The sequence below is a fragment of the Leptidea sinapis genome, chromosome 13 (assembly GCF_905404315.1).
Source record: "Leptidea sinapis chromosome 13, ilLepSina1.1, whole genome shotgun sequence".
NCBI lineage: Eukaryota > Metazoa > Arthropoda > Insecta > Lepidoptera > Pieridae > Leptidea > Leptidea sinapis.
In genome coordinates, this window is record NC_066277.1 from 10,745,312 (window position 1) to 10,767,781 (window position 22,470).

Sequence of the window (22,470 nt, forward strand, 5' to 3'; positions counted from 1 at the left end):
AGAGCGCGAGAATGTGGTTGGTAATACCTATTTTGTTATTCATATCATAGGAAGGTAAATAAAACAAGATGTCAAAAACAATTGAATTTATTGAAAATATTACTAGCTCCTATCTGAGTCAGTACTTCAAATCCCCGGGCGAGCAACATGACAGACACGAACTAATAAATACAACAAGGTAATCATACAATTGTTTGACCAACAATACACTAAGAATAATTGCCAATTTACAATTATTGTCGATTTATTATTATTATAAAGCTATACATATATTACTAAATATAATAAATAGTGGAATAAGATCGTTTCATTTTAAATACCATAGATAATAATGAAGAGCTAACATTTATAACAAGAGCTTACTTCTCATATTACCGCAAAGACATCGATAACCACTGGGAATTTATTCAAAGATCCGACCCACTTTTAAAACAATTAAATTTACAAATAGAATATACACAGACTGTGTTCGGTCACCGTGGTCGAGCGCGGCCCGGCTCGCTCGCACCACTTACAACGGGTAGGTTTATTTCGAGTTGTATAAGTTTCATGTCACCTAAATAAATAAATTATTTTATTTATTAAAGGAAACCCTTTTTTTATGACAATAAGGGACGAGACGAGCAGGACAACAGGACAGGTGGCACGACGACAGTGCCGCTCGGGATTCTTGAAAAACCCAAAAATTCTGAGTGGCACTACAACTGCGCTCGTCTCCTTGTGACATAAGATGTTAAGTCCCATTTATCCAGTAATTTCACTAGCTACGGCGCCCTTCAGACGGAAATACAGGTATGCTTATACATTACTGCTTCACGGCAGAAATAGGCGTCGTTGTGGTACCCATAATCTAGCCGGCATCCTGTGCAAAGGAGCCTCCCACTGGTAAAATACAACCTACAGCTAATGATACAATATTATATATTGCCGGCCTTTAAGTATGCTTTTGTCTTGAAGGTCCCTAAGTCGTATCTGTTCGGCAAAACCACAGCCGGTAATTGATTCCACAAAGTGACTGTGCGAAGCAAGAAATTTCTAACAAAACGCGCGGTTGTGGAATGCAAGACGTCTACGTGATGCGGGTGATACTTTGCACGTAATGTCCGGTAGTGGAATTCGGCCGCTGCACCACCAAGCTTTTTAGAGGCCAATTTTGCCTTCTCTTCCAAGTGACCACGGAACTGTACTCGATATATCGACGCCAAGTATGCCAATACAGGCTGTGGCAGTTAGAGGAGTAATCTCGAATCGAGGGGATACGACAAAGAGAGACTTTTTAGTGGTGAACGCACAAACTTGTGTCTTCTTGATGTTGAATTGGACTAAATTTTGTCAGCCCCATTCCGAGACTTAGCAAAGCATAGTCTCGATTTCGGACAGAAGTTTGTTCCGGTTCTCATCGACGCTTTGCCGGGACATGATGGCACGGCCGGTGTAGGAAGCATACCCTGTGCTGTCGTCTGCATAGCAATGAATACTGCTGATTTGAAAACATTTCATTGATATGCAGAAGGAACAGTGTAGGGGATAGCACACAGCCTTGCGGGACACCATCGTTTATGGGTTTTAAGTCGGAGCATGCACCGTTGATAACAACCTTGTTGCTCCGTTCGGCCAAAAAGCTAGCGACCCATTTGCACAACTTCTCGGGAAACCCAATAGGATGGCAGTTTCGCTATAAGCGCTTTATGTCACACCCGATCGAAGGCCTTCGCGCTGTCCAAACTCACCGCAAACGCCTCTCCCTTCGACTCAACCGGATTGTCCGGATGTCCTGAGGCAAGCTGTTTAATAAATACGGTAGGCGTTCTTTCAAAGTTCTATCATCGTTGTAGTTATTAAAGCAAGATACCTCGAAAATCGACCGCCTATTAAAATAAACCATGGATAAGAGTGACACGCGCGAGATGCAGGGCGACGCGAAGGGTGATCATAACCGGAGTTGCCTTGATGATGAGTTTAAAGTTGGTGAATCTATAATCGGGTGATATGATAGGATACACATACGATAGGACGCAATCACCGACACTGTCTTACGTAGTAGTCGAAGAGCGTCCGGCCTGAACACACAGCAGCAAGCCGAGCTGTCGGTCCAGACGATCAGTAGAGGAAGATGTCGTGCAGGTGTGCGGGGTGCGCGGGGTGAGGCGCGGGCTTGGCGGCGGGGGGCGCGGGCGGCGAGGGCGGCAGCAGGGGCTCCTCCGATATAGACTTGAAGATCTCTTCCAGCTTCTCCTGGATCTCGTACTGCAACGAACAGACGGATGAGAGAGGCGTGACAGACACTCACCTTGGGCTGCGTGATGTGCAGCAGGTGGTGGAAGGGCGCGGTGCGGAATGCATTGTTGAGCGAGGCACGGCACCGCTCGGTCACAGGGCGGCGGACACTCACCTTGGGCTGCGTGATGTGCAGCAGGTGGTGGAAGGGCGCGGTGCGGAATGCATTGTTGAGCGAGGCACGGCACCGCTCGGTCACAGGGCGGCGGACACTCACCTTGGGCTGCGTGATGTGCAGCAGGTGATGGAAGGGCGCGGTGCGGCAGGCATTGTTGAGCGAGGCACGGCACCGCTCGGTCACAGGGCGGCGGACACTCACCTTGGGCTGCGTGATGTGCAGCAGGTGGTGGAAGGGCGCGGTGCGGAATGCATTGTTGAGCGAGGCGCGGCGCCGCTCTGCGTCCCGCCGTTCGGCGTCGCTGGCGCCTCCGGCCGCGCGCCGCAGCGCCTCAAGGCTTACATTCTCGTTCTGCATCGGGTGCTGCGAATAACCCAAAATTGTGAGTGGCATTGCCACTATTTTGTTTCCAGTTATAATTCTTGTTTCCATTTATAATTCATTTATTTTTGTTTCTGACAAAATGAGTGAATATTATGACGAAATTTGATACATTTTAAAATTTGATTACAAAAAAAGGAAATAGTGCAACGCAGGTTGTGAATAAAAATAATAAAGTTTATGTTAAGACGTAATTGCAGAATGAAAGATGCAGCTCGCTAAAATGGACGCTATTACGACGATTTTAGAACTATTTCCAGTTTTACATTTGGAAGGCAAAATGTTCCAAATAACTTTATAGTACCTATACACACATAATTGACAGTTGTTTAGTATTTTATAATTATAATTATCTGTATACATTTGAAATTTTCTTTGGTCCGGTAAGTAACTGTGATTGACAGAATATTATTTACAGGCGGTGGATACTCCGAGTAGTGACAAACAGCCGGGAAACTGCACGTTTTGATCAAAATGACGTTCGCAACATAAACAACCGCTTACTTGATTTAATATTTTGTAATAGGTTGTCAGGTCTCGAATTGAAATGAACCGCTAGTATCCGAGGATGCACATCACAAGTCACTCATTATATCTTTACATTTATTTAATTTTAGGATATAACAAAAAAACCCTTCATATATTTTAAAAAATTTATTGGCTGGAAATTACGAAAACATAAACAAAGAATTTTCAGAAATTGATTGGGTCTCAGTATTTTCTAATAGGACGCTTAACTCATGTACCTCAAAGTTTTATTAAATCTTAAACGAATCAATAACGCGTCACGTTCCGTGTCCTACGATTAAGTCTTCTGTGTCCTATCCAGCTTGGCATACCAGGGCTCTTAGGAGGATATTACGTGAAAAGCGGAAATTGTACCAATTACAGAAAAAGTATCGTAACCCTTTGGAGTATGAAAGTTTCAAAATACTGAGAAAACGTGCTATCGCTGTTGAGAAAGAATGTTATAAGGAATATATTTATTTTGTGAACAGACAATTAAATCAAGTCCTTACATTTTCTGGACTTATGTAGGATCAATAAAGTCTAAAGGTCAGTTACCAGATACTATGCATTAAGCATTTTGCACAAAGGATATACGGCGTTAGATGGACGTTAGACGTATTTGTGAACTATTTAGTGAGCATTTTCAGTCAGTTTTTGAACCTAGTAGCTTAGATCTTTTATTACTAGAAAACTTAGAAACTCCTAGATTCACCAATGTTGATATTAGTTCAATTGAGATCTCACAGCCTCTTGTACAAAAATATTTTGAGCGTGTTAACGTTAATAAGGGTGCAGGGCCGGATGGAGTTCCTTCCTTATTAATAAGCAAATGTTCTCGCACTTTGGCTTTGCCAATTACATTATTATTTAAGTAGTCACTTAGTGAGGGCTATGTTCCTAGTGTCTGGAAACAAGCCTGGATAACCCCAGTTCCTAAAGGTGATTCGAGTCCTAATATTGAAAAATATCGTGGTATCTCTAAGCTGTGTCAGTTTGCAAAGATTCTTGAGAAACTGACCAGATCTCTCAGGCTGTTAGAACTATTATTAATCCTGATCACCATGGTTTCTTTTGTGGTCGTAGTGTCGAAACTAACTTATTGACTTTCACAAACATAGTTTTAAATGCAATAAATGGTAATCATTAAGTTGACGTGGTATACACTGATTTTTCCAAGTGTTTTGACAAAATTTGTCATAACACCCTATTGCTTAAGCTTTGGCGACTTGGAATCCATGGTGACCTCCTGCGTTGGATCAAGTCTTATATAGAAAAAAGGACTCGAGCAGTTGTTGTAAAGGGTTTCGCGTCACAATATAAAGAAATAAGTTCAGGTGTTCCTCAGGGATACCACCTTGGGCCGTTATTGTTTAATCTCTATATAAATGATATATGTTCTATAGCCCATAACACTAATATATTACTTTATGCGGATGATACTAAAATCTAAAGATTTTTTAATATAAGGATAATTCAAAATCCTCAAGATTGCGAATTACTACAAAATGATCTAAAAAAAGTTGAAATGTATTTAAAGGACAATAAAATATTTCTAAATCTAGATAAATGTCACGTAAATAGTTATAGCAGAAAACGCAACATAATTAACAACAGTTATACTTTAGGCGGTAATGTTTTATCACGCGTAACACAGATTCGGGATTTGGGTGTTATTATGGACTCTCAATTGACATTTGTCCCACACATAGATCACATTTTAACAAAAGCGTATAAACAACTGGGATTTGTGTTACGAGTGACTAAGCCTTTCAAGTCTCCATTGACCTATAAAATATTATGCAACAGTTTTGTCCGGAGTCATCTTGAGTTTGCTTGTACAGTCTGGCATCCTGTATATAGTAAACATATCGATAGAATAGAAAGTGTTCAAAAAAAGTTTGTAAGATGTCTGGATTATAGGTTTGGTCACGAATATGTGGACTATGAGATTTTGATTCTATATTATTTATCAAAATTCTCAATAGCGTTCCAGCCCTATTACATAACATTACATATAGAATACCCCGTAGATGTGAGCGTAAATGTGTTAATAAACCGTTATTTAGCATTCCGCATAGCAGAATCGTTTATGTTAAAAATTGTTTCATCAGAAGAGTGTGTAATTATATGAATACCGAACTTTGCCTCTTAGACCATTTCATGTTTAAGTCATTCGCTTCATTTCATCATATCTCATCATAGAATAATATTGTTAGTTGTACCTTACTAATTTTCATATCTGTATTGGCTGTTTTAAAACATAGGGAATTTTAGGTCTAGATTTAATATCCTGTTTAAGTAATCAATTTACCAATGTAACCGTTTGTTTCTATTGAATAAATAAATAATCATGATCTCGAAACACAAACGTTATTCAAACCTACTGTAAGTCTTTTGTCTACTTACCGTCGACAATGAACCGTCTACGTTTACTGCTATAATACAACAGTACCCTAAAATTGTACACTATGGCGTCTACAGAGCTACTCTCTATATACAATGCCTAGATAATTTATACGTCTAGATAGAGCCTCTAGCTGTTAGGCAACGCATGTCAACAGGCCAGGTTTAATACTTTAGTGTGCATTTCCGTTACGACTTACACTCGCGATACTTCAGTCATTTTGTTTAGTGTGAACAAATAGAAATTACCTATTTACTTTATTTACATGCGTTATAACTCTGCCCATCGTTCATTATATCAGATCGATACACTAAAGAAATTAAATTTAAACTAGGTTACATTATGTAAGTATATAAGATTTAGTTTTTAATCCACGTTACTTTTAGTTTCCTACCATTAAAAAGTGTTGCTTTATTTTATATCTAAGTATTTATCGTGACGTCACCAAAAGGCCCAACGGAAGACCAGCTTTGGTTTTCAAACCGGCAAACATGCTGAGTTAGGACCATTTTTTAATCGTATATAGTAGAAATTTACCAATCTTTTTGTTTTTGCTTGGTTAATCTTAAGTTTATTTTTATTTTATATCTTTTGTATTTGTGTGTACATACTTATTATACGCTTCAGAATAAATAAATAAAAAACCTTTCTAGAGCAGAACTAAAGGCTTCTATCTAGACGTATAATGGTGTAAGACACAATGCGTCCACAAGGTGCGTGTACCGCGGTACGGGCGCGCCGCAAGTGGTGCGGACACGACGTGTGCGCCTCCTCGTGGCCCCAGCGCCAGAACTCGTTATCCGTCTTCTGTGGAAGGGGGCGGTTACAGTCTGAGGGCAGACAGCGACGAGAGCGCTTATCTTCTTCTATGTATATATAATGAAAATGGTCTTTGTTTGAGGCTCAATCACGCCTAAACCACTGATCGTATCGACATGAAACTACCACCATTCGATGTGAAATTTATCCTAGATGGTTTATTGCACGGACGAGAAAAAAAATAAGGACACCGTGACACCTTACATAACAGTAAGGCACCAAAACAAGCCGGTTTAACGTGTAAATACATAGCCCCAAGCATACACTTACACTAATACAAGCCGATCGGTCGCCCTTATGAGATTTGCCATCGTCTGTGACAAATCAGTTTGCGTCGCAATAAAATATTTTAAAAATGCCGTCGCGCGTTGTGAAAAGGTGGAAAAACAATAATATAAAAGTATTTGTGGATATATGATTATTTAAGTGAGAAAAATTTATGTAACTGGTATACCTCGTAACCACACACACACTAGCATAAAAGTGCTTCACTTGCTAATATCAAGGCGTGGAGTCCTTCTTTTTTATCAGTGGGTTTATTGCTTATTTTTCGATTTCCAACGTTCCTTCCTTTAAAAATTCGCCCAGTGAAGCAGGCAGGAACGGCTAGTCTTTATATTAATAATGAAAATGGTCTTTGTTTAAGGCTCTTTCACGCCTTAACCACTGATCGTATCGACATGAAACTACTACCATTCGATGTGAAATTTATCCTAGATGGTTTTTTGCAACTTATTTTTCGATTTCCAACGTTTCGTGGGGCGGGTCGTTATCTTCCCTAATATATGATTGTGTGATTGATGCATCTACTGTAATTGCATGCGCCAAATGCTGAGCTTCAGAAAATCCACTAAAATTACACAAACTCTTTCACAGCACATGCGCTTGACTCTTAACGGTTCTTCTGTGAAGTTTACGTACAAACGTCAATGTCGAAACACGTTCGCTTGCGCGCCAACTTCAAATCGATGTTCCACTAAGACTTAGAGAATCCTTCGAAATTGTGAAACGAAAACAAAACGACCAAAACAGTAATAAATAACTTTTGTGTTTTTTTTTTTATTAAATTACACATACTTCTTTAACTTACTCGTGAAGTCATGGAGCTCAAAGTAGCTATTTATTTAAAAGGTTTAGCTAAATGCAAGTACTAGAGTACTAAGAACTAATAAGTACTCTCTATTCTATAAAAAGTACTGGTCCAAACTATGTCAAATTTTTATGGGACCAAATGCGGAATGTTTGCCATTCCGTATCGAATTAAAGATTAATCATCTAAATCGGATCATAAAGCTCAGCGTAATCCGTGAACATACATAAAAAAGTACCGATGGAATTGAGAACCCCTTCTTTTTGAAGTCGGTAAATAAAAGCGAATTATTTGAATGAATAAAGTACAAATGTGTTCATGTTACGGCCACTTATTTAGAAGGTACTCCCTCAACGTTCCGTTTGGCTTCCTCTTAAATAATTAGAAGACCGACGACCGGACTCGCCACCTGGTACAGGTGATAACTGTCGCGCAAACCACTAACGGCCATTCCCAATATTCAGTCAACCTCCAGTTGTGGCCTACTTGAGATAAAAAATCGTAATTATCGTTGCTTTTGTCCCAATAAACTTATCGACGCTAACTCACCTTTTCCGTACACGCTGTCTGTCAATGGAACGATGTATAGCTTACCAGCGATAGAAGTTTGTATGGAAATTTCAATTCACGCGTCCCAATATAAGGCGATAAGACTGACTTATATTGAGACAGCTTCAGATTATTGACAATAGAAGGTAGTAATTTATCTCTATCTGTAGCTAGTATAATGGGCCGTAAGCCTTGCTACACAAGAAGAATCAAAGGAGTTGTTATGGCGAGCTTTACAGAGGCGGGAGAGCGGGAGTGAATTTTGCGTGTGCGTGTGCGGCGAGTGAGTAGTGATGAGTGAGTAGTGATGAGTGAGTAGTGATGAGTGAGTAGTGATGAGTGATGAGTGATGAATGGTGATCGTTACGTAGGTGCCAAAGCGCGGAGAGTGCGGGCGATGGTCCCCGTTGTACTTCTCGATGAACTGGCGGTACTCCTCGTCTAGCGCGTCGTATTGCGCCGCCGCCTGCACATACGCGTAAAGCTGTGGCCATACTATCGCGATAACGCGAACATTTGCGTTGTCGCGACACATCTGGCCAAAGAATTCGTCCTATTGCGAATGCCCTTCGCACCGCTGTCGGTAAATTGCCGTACATCACCGAGATTAGGGACAAGACGCAAACACAAACTTTTCTATCTACCCACCGTAAGAACTACCGTTGGCAGCAACGCGCCACTACATCGTGTCTGTCATTCATTAAATAATATTTTGGAGACATCCGGGGCTGATCCATTTTGCGATAGCCTCATAGCATTCAAACGTAAGATATTGCAACTATAGTATAATGATTCTTTAATTACTTATTATCACATTTTTTTATATACTATACTTAAGTCTTTGTGTTAAATATAAGTGCCCTTGCCTAAATGATTCTTATTTATTTTATGTGCACCTGTAATTGACTCATACACTGGAACTATTTTTTTGTAATATTTAAGTTTAAGAGTGTATTGTGTATGTGTAACTAAAAATCAAAAAGTTTTGTCGCGGCAAAGTGCGTGCGGTTGGCTACACTTCACTCGCTTTAGTTGACTGCGAGGCCGAGCGGTTTAAACGTGTTCGATTGAACCGTTAATCATGGATTAGAGTAATAGAATTCATACAAAATTATGAATCTGAACCAGTTTTATGGAACTCGCAAGAGCAAAAGCACAAGAAAAATTATTTGAATTACGACGCATGGGTAAGAATTGAAGCTAATTTAAGCTGGCCTGTTACGGTGGAGGAACTAAAAGCAAAAATGAAATCCCTAATGGAAAATTGAGTAAAGGCGCGTCATACTCACCCGCTGCACGCCGGGGGAACTGTTGGCGCTGTCCAACTCGGTGAGCGCGGCGCACGAGATGTCGGCCAGACTGTCGCGCCCTGCCGCCGCGCCTGCCACCGACACAACACAAATTAAACAAAATTAAATGAAAGACTGGTCTCCCAAAACCAGAATATACTCAGTTACAATTGCGTCGATACTTTAATGAGCACAACACTCATTTTCACTTTGAAATAGTAGCAACAGCCGTCATCTGTCAATCTATCAATGACTGTACGTTTCATACAATTGAGTAAATCGCTTTTTTTTTAGAGTTTGGCTAGGCTGTCTGTCTATGTTGATGTTGATATTTAGGGTATATAAACTTAGGTGAACTAAATACCCAAGTTTCGTTTATCGCCCAAGAGAGCTGATTTACCACATCGGTCCACACGGCGATTATGAGATATACTAATGAAGTCATTCGATTATAAAAATGTCTTACTACTAAATTAGTAGTTACTGATTGAGTAGGTAATTGTGTCTGCGAGTCGACGCAGATCAAAGCAAGCAAATACGATGGTTGGTCGGGTCAACGGTCGAATGATAAATCCAACCTAAGTTAGTTTAGTTGCATAACCACAACTAAATAATTTAATAAGTACAAATTGTCTTTATTATTAAAAAATACCATAAATGTAATATCTAACAATACTAATCATTTTAATAATTTTGTTTGTAAATCCAATTTCTGTCTTCAAAGTCAAACAGCCGTCAGCGACTCTGGACTTCCGAGTCTCTCTATCTCTAGTTATTACAACAGGATTAGTAATACTAATTACTAGCGTCATTCGATTATGAAAATAAGTTTGTTACTTATTTTATAATCGCTTATAAATATTAGTAATACAAAATAATTCGATTATAGCAATCATTCATATTCGCCCACCGCTGCTTAGCGTAGACTATGACATTGTTGACTCACCCGCCTCCAGCCAGCTGTGTCGATGCTCGAGGGGCGTGGCCACATGCGGCGCCGTGTACAGCGCAGGGGACGCAAGCCGGCTCGCTTCCACGCCCGCACTCTTCAAGCACTCGCTTACCGCCATCTGATATCCATTTATTAATTATATCAAATGCGAATTTTTATCCACATCACATTTATTTCTGACATTTCAACCCTGAGTTTCACACGAAGTAGCCTTGCACACCCACTTTGTGACATCCTATGCCGGCTGCTGTATTCCCGAATCGATATTCATTGCATCCCACTTCAAATTCAAATGTTTTTTTTATTCAAAATAGGATTATAATCACTGATTGAACGTCAAAAATTACCGCCTATTCGAAATAATGCGCCTGATACCTGAGGGCCTACCATCAACTTTTAATAAGCGATTCGATTCCGATGCAGTTTGATTTAGGTACCTAAACTGAATCGCTAAAATTCGTACCATGAAGTGCCTTTTACTGAATGGCGTTTGGATCCCTTAAGAAGAATGAACGAAATAAATTTGTTTGTGGTGAGAAAGAGATGACGCTCTACAGTCGTTGCATAAGTTTGTCTCTCTTACTCGAACCATATGCGTTGCGTTTCGAAACCTAAAATGATATGATTTTAGCGTTTTTTTTGTGTAGAAAGTACTAAAAAAACATTTTAAAATTGCGCTTTATAGCGTCAAATTATAAACCATTAAGCCTTTTTTTGTACTTATTAAATAATATTAATATAAATAAATATAGTTCTTTGAATTAGAAATTTAATGTTTGCTTAGGTGTTTTCGTAAAAATAACGAGTTATGAACGCACCTCCATTGATGTTTGATTTGACAGGACCACAGAGTAGATTTTTTTTAATTCGTTCTTGCGAACAGGCTATAGTCCGGGCCCTTACTGCCTCGTCTTTAGTATTTTCATTTTTGATATTTATTTTCAGTATTTTGTTTTACAAAAAAGTCCGATAAAGTATTCTCACCTCATCTTTCATCAATAAAATTTTCCTTTTCTGTATGTTTTCACTATTTTTAAAAGTTATTAACAACACGATTCACTTTCCTCTAAGGAAGTAGGAACTTTTTTCGAATCGCTCACTTTGACACATAAGCTATCCAGTTTAGCTTGAAATATTACCTCATGGTACGAATGAATGAACGAACTAAATCAATTTGCGATTCAGTTGATATCATTTTTGACATTCAATTGACATCATTGCGATTTAATCAGTTGATTTGACGTCAACCTAAATTAGATAGCTCTAATCACGTCGTGGTACGAAATAGCAAAGAGTTCATTTTAGGTTGTCAATTGAATCGCAATAAGAGTTCATGGTAGGCCCGCTGAGATAAACTTTGAGTAGTAATAATTAATAAATAATAATAATTTATCCAATAAAAACTTACTCTAATGAACAAATACTGTATTATTACGAAAGATGTCAATCTTATAGATAAGTAAGCAAAAATTTTATATTACTGTTGTACATTTAGAATTCGCTCAATTGGGTCCATTAAATATTATATACATTAGTGCTAATATGTACTTTAGAAAAGTCTAAGCTAAGTAGCTAAACTACTTGTGTATTAAACATAAAAAAAATCAAGCCCACTAAGATTCTCTCGCCCGTTCTCTTCTGGTCTGAGGCATACTATTTCGAATGTGAGTTTTTGACGTTATATAGCTGTTCTCCTATTTTTAATAAAAATATTTGAGTTTGAATATGAATATAGGTCGTTGTCGACGGATTTTCATTGTGCCCGAAGCTCGTGGACGCTGGAGTTCCCCAAGGCTGTGTGCTATACTACACTGTTTCTTCTGCATATCAATGATATTTTGAACGCCTCTAACATACATTACTATGCAGACGACAACACGTTGACAGATGCCTTATATCTGTCGTGGTGACCAGAGGGCCTACCATCAACTTTTAATAAGCGATGCGATTCCGATGCAGTTCAGTTTAGGTACCTATGAACGAAATAAACTTATCTGTGGTCTGCGGTGTGAGAAAGAGATGACTCTCTACAGTCGTTGCATAACTTTTTTTTTTTATGGAATAGGAGGACAAACGAGCGTACGGGTCACCTGGTGTTAAGTGATTACCGCCGCCCACATTCTCTTGCAACACCAGAGGAATCACAAGAGCGTTGCTGGCCTTTAAGGAAGGTGTACGCGCTTTTTTTGAAGGTACCCATGTCGTATTGTCCCGGAAACACCGCACAAGCAAGCTCATTCCATAGCTTTGTAGTACGAGGGAGAAAGCTCCTTGAAAACCGCACTGTGGAGGACCGCCACACATCCAGATGGTGGGGATGAAATCCTAACTTGTGGCGTGTCGTGCGAAGGTGGAATTCGGCGGCAGGAATCTGGTTAAACAGCTCTTCGGAACACTCCCCGTGATAAATGCAGTAGAAGACACACAATGAAGCGACGTCTCTACGCAACGCCAAGAGATCCAGCCGTTCACAAAGCACTGAGTCCCAGACAATTCGAGCTGCTCTACGTTGCACGCGGTCAAATGGATCGAGCAGATACTGGGGTGCGCCAGACCAGAGATGACAGCAATACTACATGTGTGGCCGGACCTGCGCTTTGTAGAGCGCTAGAATGTGGGCCGGCTTGAAGTATTGCCGTGCTCTATTGATGACGCCCAGCTTCTTCGAAGCCAATTTGGCTTTGCCCTCCAGATGGCCACGGAATTGGCAATCGCTCGAGATTTCGAGACCCAGTATTCCGATACGAGGCGCGGCTTTAAGAGAAGTATTCTCGAAAAGCGGTGATACGACAAATGGGGTTTTTTTAGTGGTAAACGCGCAAATTTGAGTCTTCTGGGGGTTAAATTGCACAAGGTTCAATTTTCCCTATTCCGCGACCTTTTCGAGAGAGGACTCGATAGAAGACACAAGTTTCTCCCGGCACTGGTCGACGATTTCCCGAGAGAGACCTGCATGGTCCGTGTATACGGCATCACCAGTGCTGTCGTCCGCATAGCAATGTATGTTGGAGGTGTCCAACATATCATTGATATGCAGAAGAAACAGCGTAGGAGATAGCACACAGCCTTGGGGCACTCCAGCATTCACGGGCTACGGGTTCGAGCAATATCCGTCGACAACGACCTGTATGCTACGCCCAGTGAGGAAGCTGGAGGTCCACTTGCACAAACTCTCGGGAAGCCCAAATGATGGAAGTTTTGAGAGGAGCGCCTTGTGCCATACACGATCAAAGGCCTTCGCTATATCCAGGCTAACTGCCAGGCCTTCCCCCTTGCTTTCAATAGCCGCCGCCCATCTATGTGTTAGGTATACCAGAAGATCACCTGCCGACCGTCCATGGCGAAAGCCGTACTGTCGGTCGTTGATCAACTGGTGACCCTCTGGTATACTAAAAGCTGGCGGCTAATTATGCTCTCCATGATTTTAGAGAGCAGGGAGGTGATAGCAATAGGCCTGTAGTTCGCCGGATCCGAACTGTCTTCTTTTTTTTGGATCGGATGGACAAGGGCTGACTTCATGAGTCAGGGACTACGCCTTTGGAATAAGAGTGCCGGAATAAACGCGTTAGCACCGGCGTCAACTCAGGGACACACGTTCTAAGCACGATTGGAGAAATGCCATCCGACCCGCTCGACTTCCTGACGTCCAACGAAAACAGAGCTCTCCTAATAGTTTTCTGTCTGAACTGTACTTCAGGCATAGAGCTCTGACACCGCGGGATGGTCGGCGGTGTTTTTCCGTTGTCGTCAAGAGTCGAGTTGGAGGCGAAAAGAGCGCACGCAAGCTCGGCTTTCTCTTTTGCCGTATGGGCCAGGGTGTCATTCCTCATGTGCAACGGCGGCATGGACGGCTGGTTGAAGTTACCAAGAGCAGCTTTCGACAACGACCAGAACTTGCGTGTTTCGGTCGGGTAACTGGAAAGCTGTTCGCCGATTTTGACGACGTGCTTAGACTTCGCACGGGCGATTTGAAACAAACCCTGCTCCAAAGGTAGGATGCAAAAAAGGAACGCATCCTATCCCAATCTGCTGACTTGTAGTGCCAAACGCGGCAGGTCGCTGGTGGTCTGCGACGTTGGCGTCGGATAGGCACTACACTCCTGACCAGGCAATGGTCGGACGTTCCGAGAGGGGCGTCGACAAAGACCTGGTAACCATCGGGATGTGTAGTCAGCAGAAGATCTAATAAGGACGGCATGTGGCTATCCACACCCGGGAGCCGCGTTGGCGACTCAACCAATTGGGACAGACCATACGCCAATGCAAAATTATGCACAGATCGCCCTGCGTAGTCTGTGGTACGTGATCCAAGCCATTCGGCATTGTGCCCGTTGAAATCACCCAAGACTACGATTTCAGCGGAGGGGATCTGTGCAAGCACGTCGTCAATTGCCGCTTGAACGCAGCCCATGAGATGATCGGTTTCTGCGTTACCACTATGGGACCTGTAGACACACGCATAGATACGGACGCGGTCCTCTAAATATACGCTGAGCCAGAGAGTAGACAGGTCCCTACCCTCAAAATTGCCGAGACGGCGACAGCAGATATCCTCCCTAACGTACACACATACCCCGGCATGAGGCAAAAAATTGTGCTTAATTTTGTACCCGGGGTACGTTAAATATGACGTATTGCTAGGTCGAGATATCTGCGTCTCCATAAGGAAACACAAGGCCGGCTTCGCCGTGTCAAGGTGGTGGTGGACGGCGTTTAAATTGGAGTGAATTCCCCTGATATTGCAAAAGTCCACGTTGAGCGTGGAGCGGGGTGCCGTGGTGTTTCTGCCTCGTTTGTCCTCGGTCATGCGCGGTTCTGTGCCCACCCCAGAATACGAAGGGCAGCCCGAGCGAGAGTGCTCGGGGAGGGATTCTCCAGCTCTGGTAGAGCCGGTACCCTCCTGCGGTAATATCTCTTTATGGACCGCTCTCATATTTTGTTGGGGGGAGGGGGTGGGGGTAAGGGATGGCGGTAAGGGATGGCCTCCGGTCCTCGACACTAACCTATGCGAAACATAGCGGCACTAGGCCGCTACTTCACGCCGGTTCTGTGCGAGTGTGGTAATTAACCCGGACGAGTCTGGCCCGATTGTGCTGACGTCATAAGACGGCAGCGTGACTCTCCCACTTCTAAAAAGCTTAGTCGCCTCTTTCGACACCCATGGGCCTGGGACTCCCCTATTCTTTTTACGCCCCGGGGAAAGTACAGGGCAAACTACATTTTAAAATAGCTTTGACTCGAACCATATGCGTTGCGTTTCGAAACCTAAAATGAAATGATTTTAGAGGGTTTTTTTACATAGAAAATACTAAAAATACATTTTAAAATAGCTTCTTATAGCGTCAAATTATAAACCATTAAGCCCTTTTGTACTTACTAAATAATAGTAATATAAATAAACGCACCTCCATTGATGTTTTATTTGACAGGAGCACAGAGTACATTTTTTTTAATTCGTTCCCTTACTGCCTCGCCTCGCCTTTAGTATTTTCATTTTCGGTATTTATTTTGTTTTACAAAAAAGTCCAATAACGTATTCTCGTCTCATCTTTCATCAATAAAATTTTCATTTTCTGTATGTTTTCACTATTTTTTAAAAGTTATTAACAACATGATTCACGTTCCTCTAAGGAAGTAGCAACTTTTTTCGAATCGCTCACTTTGACACATAAGCTATCCAGTTTATGTTGAAATATTATCTCATGGTACGAATGAATAAACGAACTAAATCAGTTTGCGATTCAATGGACATCATTTTTGACATTCAACTGACATCATTGCGATTGAATCAGTTGATTTGACGTCAACCTAAATTAAATAGCTAATCAGTTCATTTTAGGTTGTCAATTGAATCGCAATAAGAGTTCATGGTAGGCTCGCAGGTCGTGGAAAGGGGTAAAATGACTTTCATCAACTTAATCCGCAGAAGACTCAACTATTCGCGTATTTGCGACCCTTTAGTCTAAAAAAATATTGCCTTGGATGCTTCGCCTGGTATGGGAATACTGGGTCACATAATCTCGAAAGATGGACAATTCTGCGGTCCGCAACAATCACTATTATAGGGTAAGCCTTAAATGTTGTTTATACTTGCCTGATCGATCATCAGATAGGGCAGGGTGGCGGGCGCCGCGACGCGATCGTATTGCTCCCGCAGCGGAGGGAGCATGTGTGGAGCCTCCTCGCGCCGAGCCTCCACGATCTGCACAGGGAATAGTTTGTTGAGCCACGAGACGGGAAGCGCCGGAGGCAGAAAACGAGATATTTATGGCACACCTAAAATCTGAGGACCCGTTAAACCTAGCACATGTAGGACGTGTGGCATCAGTGGGGCCAGCACGATATAAATAAAAATACTTTTTTCATCTTTTTTTTTCAATCACTGCAAGTAACTTAATTTACTAAATGTACAATATTTATTGTATAATACTAATTATGAACATCTTTTTATCGTTAATCGTAATAATAATAATATTGGAAAACAGTTTTGCAGTTATATTAGAAGGGGTAGACCTCTGACCCCGAAACCAGTTAAAACTGTATCTTCTCGGTGTCAGTGATTCCTTGACAAATGAAAATGACCAATGAAATAATTAATAACCCCCTTTCTGGGGCGGCTGACCACAACAATGGCTTCGTCATCCTTCTTCGTCTTCTTCTTGTCTCTAAATCTTCCCTTCTGCATCTTCGTTACCGTCCTGGTTTACCCCTCCATCACTCTCCTGTCACAGTACCAATTAGGGCTCCATAATAAAATGGTCTCGGATTCTTCCTTTCCAGATGATTCAATAGTTTGCCTCCAGCTTCATCGTACAAGCTGCATTCCCACGGCACATGGTCACGGTACTCATCCGTCACGCCACATGGACAGGTGCCGTCCACTTTAAGATCCAAGTCCCTAACAGCCGTTCCCAATATTTACTTCTTGAGATAAAACGTAAACGTAACTATCGTTGACTTTTCTGTTACAATAAACTTATCGACGGTAACTCACCTTACAGTACACGCTGTCTGTCAATGGGACGACGTAATAGCTTACCAGCGATAAAAGTTTGTATGGAAATTTCAAATCACGCGTCCCAATATAAGGCGATAAGTATGACTTATCGGGTATATTGGAACAGCTTCAGATTATTGACAGTAAAAGGTAGTAATTTATCTCTATCTGTAGATAGTATATTGGGAACGGCCGTAAGCCTGCCATTGAAAATCCCATGACCTGTCACTGCGTCGCTGCGCCGTGGACAGTGAAGGTTGCCCCCCACCGGGAGCTACTGACCTGGCTAATGTAGCGCGCCAGCGGCGGCAGATGCAGCACTTGCGGCACCAACGCGGCCAGCGCGATGCTGATGGCGTGCAGCTGGCACTGTTGCGCCGTGGACAGTCAAGGTTGCACCCCACCAGGAGCTACTGACCTGGCTAATGTAGCGCGCCAGCGGCGGCAGATGCAGCACTTGCGGCACCAACGCGGCCAGCGCAATGCTGATGGCGTGCAGCTGGCACTGTTGCGCCGTGGACAGTCAAGGTTGCACCCCACCAGGAGCTACTGACCTGGCTAATGTAGCGCGCCAGCGGCGGCAGATGCAGCACTTGCGGCACCAACGCGGCCAGCGCGATGCTGATGGCGTGCAGCTGGCACTGTTGCGCCGTGGACAGTCAAGGTTGCACCCCACCAGGAGCTACTGACCTGGCTAATGTAGCGCGCCAGCGGCGGCAGATGCAGCACTTGCGGCACCAACGCGGCCAGCGCGATGCTGATGGCGTGCAGCTGGCACTGTTGCGCCGTGGACAGCACGGGATTCGATATCGCTGACTGTTGAATACTGTAATTCAAATAATATAAGAGTCAGTAGAGGTAGATTCGTTCATGGTGCTAACTTCTCGCAGCCATCATATTGAAATTGTCCTCGATTCTGTATTCACCACTGCAGCCATTGAACAGGCCGGTCCACATTTCAAATAACCAATTATCATTAAATTGTTTCTCGCCATTTCCTATTCATCACAGAAGTATCTCGTTCTGTGAATGCTGACGTGGCAGTAATAGAGAATAAAAATGAAATGACTATAGAAATTAGAACAATATCATAATTATCATTAAATACTTTTTGTGCAGTTAATCTATACTATAATATTATAAAGCTGCAGTGTTTGTTTGTTTGTTTGAACGCGCAAATCTCTGGTACTACTGGTCCGATTTGAATGATTCTTTCGGTGTTGGGTAGTCCATTTATGGCTATAGGCTTTGTTTTTTTTTTCAAAATTAGGGATCCGTAATAAAATTGCTATTTTGTAACACAATGTGTAAAATCGAAAACCTATTTTTGCGTGCGCTGCAAAAACTATTGACAATAGAACAAAATGATGTACAGGCTATACTATAGGCAATATTTTATTACTTATGAAACTATCGCGTGAATTATACTTTATATGGCAAAACAACGTTTGCCGGGTCAGCTAGTAGTTTATACTTTTGCAATCGTTTGTTTCCCTGTTTTGTCGTATCATTACTATTAACTTTTTTCAATGTAGCAGTTTCACTAATGGAATTGAATTTTGTGACTTCAAAGCTATCAATAATAATAAATAATAATAAAAACATATATTTCGGATCAGATCCATATCTCTGTTAGTAAAGTTTTTCTTAAAAACTAATGTTGGCAAGTACCTAAATAAAAATTATTTAATATTGGTGTGAAGCAACGTCCACCTTTATAAAAGAGGGGACTCCCACCGATTTGCAAAAATACTCAGGATAGTGTTGGTAATTGGTTAGAAATGGACACCTCCGCGAACATCCTGATGCACTGCAACGCCATGGCAGCCCCAGCAGTACGCTGAGTGCATTATTATATTGCACACGTAGATCACTGTATGCCCTCTGCGTATAGTCAACCCACAGGCTGCAGGTGTAGAAAGATTTGCTATATGCCTTAAAAGGTGTAATCTTTACTGATTTCGTACACCGTACAAACCTACGAGCTAGCATGTTACAGCGAACAGCCAGCGACCTACGGTCCCTATCGATGTCGACATTATCACTTAAATCTTCATTGACCCAGTGGCCCAAGTATCGGAGTTTCATACAGTGAAAGATCAGGAATGGTTGGATAGGAAAAACCAGTTGCCTTGAAGAGCATCAGTTCACTTTTTCGAATGTTATACTTAAGCCCGTGAGTCACCGCGTATGATACACACATTGACACTAGTCTTCTCAGCACTATTTAGCACATACTAATAAAAGTATTTTATTAACATTTGAGGTAATGGTTTGCATAAGAGGTGTACTAAATAAATTTTTTAATTATTTTTAAATATATATATATTGTATATATATATATATATAAATATATATATATATATATATATATATTGTATATATATATATACAATATATATATATATATTTATATATATATATATATATACAATATATATACAAGGTGGTGACGATATTATGACTTTAATTTGAACCACATATTGGGTGTCATGACAGTAGTTCGCACACCAACTTTCATCAAATTACATTGAACGGTATTTCCACAGTGAATTATTTTCACTTTTATAATTTTAACACACGCTGTAAACAAATTACGATTTCGCAAGTTTCGTTTATTAGGTCATTCACCTAGAGTCTAGTCGGACCATAACAATTTGTTGCTTAAATTGAGACCTTATTACTAAAAACTAAAATTCTTATTATTATTAGCAAAATAATATTTCCGAGCTGCTCTGTTAGTATGGTCGTCGGCATAGTATTAACAGAGAGAGAAATGCTACGTTGCCAATTTGACATCTTTTATGCATAAACAGAATTAATAGTTCGTATTCACTTCCGCAAGTGTGTGACTAGCTACCCTTATGAGAACTCGTTTTTTAAAATAAGTTGTTAGGCGCGCGCGCATTGTTGTTTTTGTGTAAAATTTGACATTGATATTACGATTATGATTTTTAAATAAGTACCTAGTGATAGATTTGGGAAGGCGGTGCGTACCACATGTTAGGTAAACAAACAATATTGTGATATCGGTCAGTGATAATTTGTTTAGATCACAATGCCCCGTTTCAATTACACGGCTATGGAGTACACCGATATGATTTAAATAATATCATGTTCAAAATGTGACTACTTATTAATTTAAGTGAATAGACTTACACTAGCGCGCGCGGAGCAGCGCGGGGCGTGAAGCGCGGGCGTCTAGGCCTAGCGTACCTGCATGAATCAATTGTAAGTACTAGATACTCGACTCGTACACCTACAAATTTTACAAAGGCGTGTAGCGACGTTGCCGGTCGTACCCGTAGTACTTACAGTTCAGTAGAGGTCAGAAGAAACATGATCAAAGGCTGTTCTTTTTTGTTAAGATTATTTTCGGAATAAGTTTGTTTGAAAATTTCGTTTTTTGTTTGTTGATGTAACGCCCGATTTAATTATTACAAAGTATTTTGATTGACTAGTAGTGATCCTGTTTTAATTAAAAGTCATATTGTTTTCACCACTCTGTATATATACATTTATTTTTAATAAAAGTTTTTCAGTTTTTGAAGTCGGTTTTTATAAACGAAGTTTTTTTTATTTTTTACTTTTTAGTGTCAGTTAATAATAATTTCATAAAATGAAAACTACTGGGCCAAACTATGTATAATTTTTATGGGACCAAATGGCATCTATTCCGCATCAAACTACAGAAGAATTACGAAAATCGGATCATAAATCTCAGAGTAATCGATATACATACATAAAAAAATACCGATCGAATTGAGAACCTCCTCTTTTTGAAGTCGGTTAAAAATCGTTCTTTCCAGACAAATATGTTAGGTACTGGCAGTTATCGGTAGCCTTCTCATCCGTTAGTAATGTCGGTCTGTGTTTATAGAAACGGTTTTCAAAGACATTGTACTGTACTCACGCCAGTATCAGCTGCAGCAGGTCACACACCGTCTCCTCGGCCGCCAGTTCGACGGCTAGCAGCGCTAGAGTCGTGTACACGGCCGCCACGTTCTCCGCGGTGTTCGACTCCAGCTGGAGACCTGCCGCGGCCACCAATCATATGTATTGTGAATAAACCGATTTTGACGTTACTGTTGTATTGCACTTTAACACATATAAGTTACTTCATATAAAATAATTGGGCTTTACTAGGGGACGTTCAACTACTGATACAATTGTTGAGCTAGTCAAGAATATCTTTGACACCTGGAAGGAATCACAGAATGCACTTGGTATCTTCTGTAATTTATCTAAGGCCTTTGATTGTGTTCAACACTCAACGCTGGTCAGGAAGCTATGTCAGTAGGGTAAAAATGGATCTGCGCACGATCTTCTGATCTCATATTTAAATAATAGAATTCAGAAGTCTGATCAGAATGGCAGGAGATCTCCTGGTACTCTTTCGGTATGGGGGCACAAGGGTCTATTCTTGGACCATTCCTCTTCCAAATTTACACAAATGGTCTACCTCACCATGTAGAAAAGAAACACAAGGTAGTATTGTTTGCGTATGACACTTCACTCATATTCAAAGTGAAGGCCAAGTTTTATATGACGAAGTAAACAATGCTCTATCTGACATCATGTACTTGTTTAGCGCCAATAAGCTATTGTTAATTAGTGATAAAACTAAATATATAAAATTTATCGCGCCAAATGTCAAAACTGCAGAAGCCAATGTTGTTTTAAGCAGAGAGGTGGTAAGAACGATGGAATCTGCTATATTTCCTGGCATTACCAAATTACAATGGGGCTCCCATATTAAAGGATTAACCGCCTGTTAAGGTGGGAGTATCATCTGTCCTTAAGGGCTCCTGTGATTTCAACAGGTGACCCGTACGCTTGTTTATCCTCCTTTTTCTTAAAAAAAAACGTGTTAAACGGCTCGTGTCGACCCTGACAAATGTCATCGTTGGTGACGTACCGAGGGTGCCTTCCGTACAATATTTGATAATTAAATGAGAAATAGTGGACTTACCTTCGTACAGTGAGCTAAATATGGCGTACCCGTGCTTGCTGATGAAGATGAGGTCGGGACGGGAACACTTCTCCACCACCAGCCCCAGCGTGTCGTACTCCACTCTGCAAGC

The 22,470-nt window shown here is 41.2% G+C and overlaps 1 protein-coding gene across 3 annotated transcripts in view; it reads right to left on the reverse strand.

The window, feature by feature from the left end:
* Nucleotides 1–1,135: 1,135 nt before the first annotated feature.
* The window catches only part of LOC126967507 (protein EFR3 homolog cmp44E), a 44,286-nt gene continuing 22,951 nt past the window's right edge, over nt 1,136–22,470 (reverse strand). For 2 of the 3 annotated variants that reach the window (XM_050811997.1, XM_050811998.1), the window contains exons 11-19: nt 22,359–22,462; nt 21,300–21,420; nt 18,077–18,212; nt 16,484–16,591; nt 10,384–10,507; nt 9,438–9,529; nt 8,516–8,614; nt 2,597–2,758; nt 1,136–2,247 (exon numbers count right to left, since the gene is read on the reverse strand). In XM_050811997.1, coding sequence (XP_050667954.1) covers nt 2,101–2,247; nt 2,597–2,758; nt 8,516–8,614; nt 9,438–9,529; nt 10,384–10,507; nt 16,484–16,591; nt 18,077–18,212; nt 21,300–21,420; nt 22,359–22,462 — 1,093 coding nt within the window. In that variant the 3' untranslated portion in view covers nt 1,136–2,100. The remainder of the gene's footprint in view (nt 2,248–2,596; nt 2,759–8,515; nt 8,615–9,437; nt 9,530–10,383; nt 10,508–16,483; nt 16,592–18,076; nt 18,213–21,299; nt 21,421–22,358; nt 22,463–22,470) is intronic. The other variant, XM_050811999.1, reaches the window with a different exon arrangement.